Source organism: Spermophilus citellus (genome assembly GCF_964194105.1).
Source record: "Spermophilus citellus genome assembly, chromosome: 13".
NCBI lineage: Eukaryota > Metazoa > Chordata > Mammalia > Rodentia > Sciuridae > Spermophilus > Spermophilus citellus.
In genome coordinates, this window is record NC_138193.1 from 103,577,958 (window position 1) to 103,580,111 (window position 2,154).

The 2,154-nt window shown below is 49.2% G+C and overlaps 1 protein-coding gene across 1 annotated transcript; it reads right to left on the minus strand.

The window, feature by feature from the left end:
* Positions 1-451: 451 nt before the first annotated feature.
* Positions 452-1,033, minus strand: MSGN1 (mesogenin 1; the record flags this gene model as incomplete). Its single annotated transcript, XM_081264774.1, has 1 exon — positions 452-1,033. One exon carries the CDS (start codon positions 1,031-1,033, stop codon positions 452-454), a length of 582 nt encoding a protein of 193 aa, XP_081120900.1.
* Positions 1,034-2,154: the final 1,121 nt, after the last annotated feature.

Consider the following 2,154-nt stretch of genomic DNA (forward strand, 5'->3'; position numbering starts at 1 on the left):
TTTCTAAACAAGAATCCAGCTGTCACACTGGACCCTGTACAACATTCTAGCTTAATTAACAACAGAAAGAAAGCTCCCAACACCAAATGGCACAAGATTAATTGTAACTATTTTATCTTATTGAAAATAATGCATTTAAAATGCAGTAACCATTTAGAATACCTTGAAGAAACACAGAAGGACAAAATAATCTGTCTCTTTGCAAAGGATGAGAATCCTGAGAGATGGTGGGAAAAACTGGAAGCAACAGTTTCTGTTGTGCGGCAGGTTGGTGTTCTGGCTGCTTCAGGGAGTCAGAGGGAATCCCTCAGAACTTCTCAGATGACAGGATGACCTCACTAACTAACACAAATAATTCTATGCTGTTGTCCCAAGAGATACTCCAGGTCTTTAAAGCTCCTTTACTCTCCCCTGGGAGACTAAAACTGGCCAGATGCCCCAGGGGTAGAGCTCACACACTCTGGGGCCTGGGCTCTCTGCTGCTGTTGAGGAGGTCTGTGAGCTCGCTGATGTACTTGATGGTGTATTTGAGTGTCTGGATCTTGGTAAGCGGTTGGCCTCGCTGGCTGTAGACAGGTGGCAAGTAATTCCGAAGGGTGTGCAGGGCATCGGCCAAGGTCCTCATTCTGAGCTTCTCCCTCTCGCTGGCCTTCCGTCTCCGCTGCACGGACATCTTGACTTTGGGGCCCTTCTGGGCCTTGGGGCCACCAGGGCCCTGTAGGTAGGCAGGTTGGAAAGCTAACATGTTGTAGTCCACCTCCACTAGGCCACCGGCCCCATGGCTGCTACAGCCGTTGCTGCCCCCATTGCTGGCCCCGCCATGGCCACAGGGCAGTGCAGCCCCAGCTGGACAGGGGGAAGAAGAATAGGACTCAAGTGATGGAACTGGGGAAAGGCTCTGGGAGGGGGAGGCCTGGCTCAGCTCAAAGGGCCTGGCCCTGTTTTTCCAGTCCCAGGAGGACAGCAGGCTGGGGCTGTCCGAGGAGTCCAGGCCATCCTCGAGGCTGAGGAAGGTCTCTTGCAGGTCGTCCATGCCCCGAGACAGCTGTGCAGGGAACAACTCCCTGGCTAGTGAGAAAGAAAGTTCTGCCGCCCAGCCAGAGAGGAGCTGTCTTTTATGGTGGTGGGGGAGAAGTGATGAAGTGGGAGAGAGGGCCGGGTGGAGGGAGTTCAAAGGAAAAAGCAAGGACCAAGATGGAAAATGAACTCTTCAGGTGTCACTTTCTCCTCATTGATAATTAGCATCCTCCAGCTAAAATGTCTTTAAACAGAAAGGCCTCCAAGAGAAGAAAAAAGGAATTATCTTGTTGTAACTAAACCAATTAAGGCTGCATAACTAGACTTAGCATTGTCCTGTGGAACTCATTAATGAGGAGCCAAAGAAAACAAACCTGGGCATATGCAGCAAGTGGCTGAAGGCCCTGGTGGAGAAGAGGAGAGTGCTTGAGAGGGCCGCTGGGCCACTTCATCCAGACCTGGCTATTTCAGAATGGATGGGATATATTGCTAGAGAAGGGGCATGATCCTGGGACAGGCAGCTCCTCTGAGCCTTGATTCCCCCCATGTCAAAAGCCGACAATATCAACTCCTAGGGCTTCTAGGAGGCTAGCACACGGAAGACATGCAGCGGTTTCTTGCACTCTAGCAGGTTTTCCCAGATTTTGTAGAATTCAGCCGTGTCCTGGATAGTCTCTACTTGATGGCAAAGACCAGCAGCTCCAGTAAACCCAGAGACTTAGGAGAAGGAAAGATCCTTCAAGAAAGTATAAAGCTCTTCCTGCTTTAACTGAGCAGATTTGGAGTCTCCATAGCAAACAGATGCCAGAAAATGGAAAATTCCTGAAAGCCAGGGAGTTTTGTAAGAATACCTGGCATTTAGCCCCCTGAAGATCTTTTTGAAATCCAGCTGTGGAGTCACACCTTGTTTTTTGAAATGTATAGGGGAAGTGTGAAATTAACAAGGGAGCCTGTTTTCCCCACCACAGCTCCAAATGCCACTGAATGTGTTAAGTTGGATGGCCCTGCTAGTTTGCTTCACTTCCTATATGCTCTGATAGACCCCGTATTTCGGAAAAGGAGCCTCAGATTCCCCATTTGTCCCACAAACATAACTTATTCTCCTTACAACTATTTCTACCAATTAGTACTAACCTC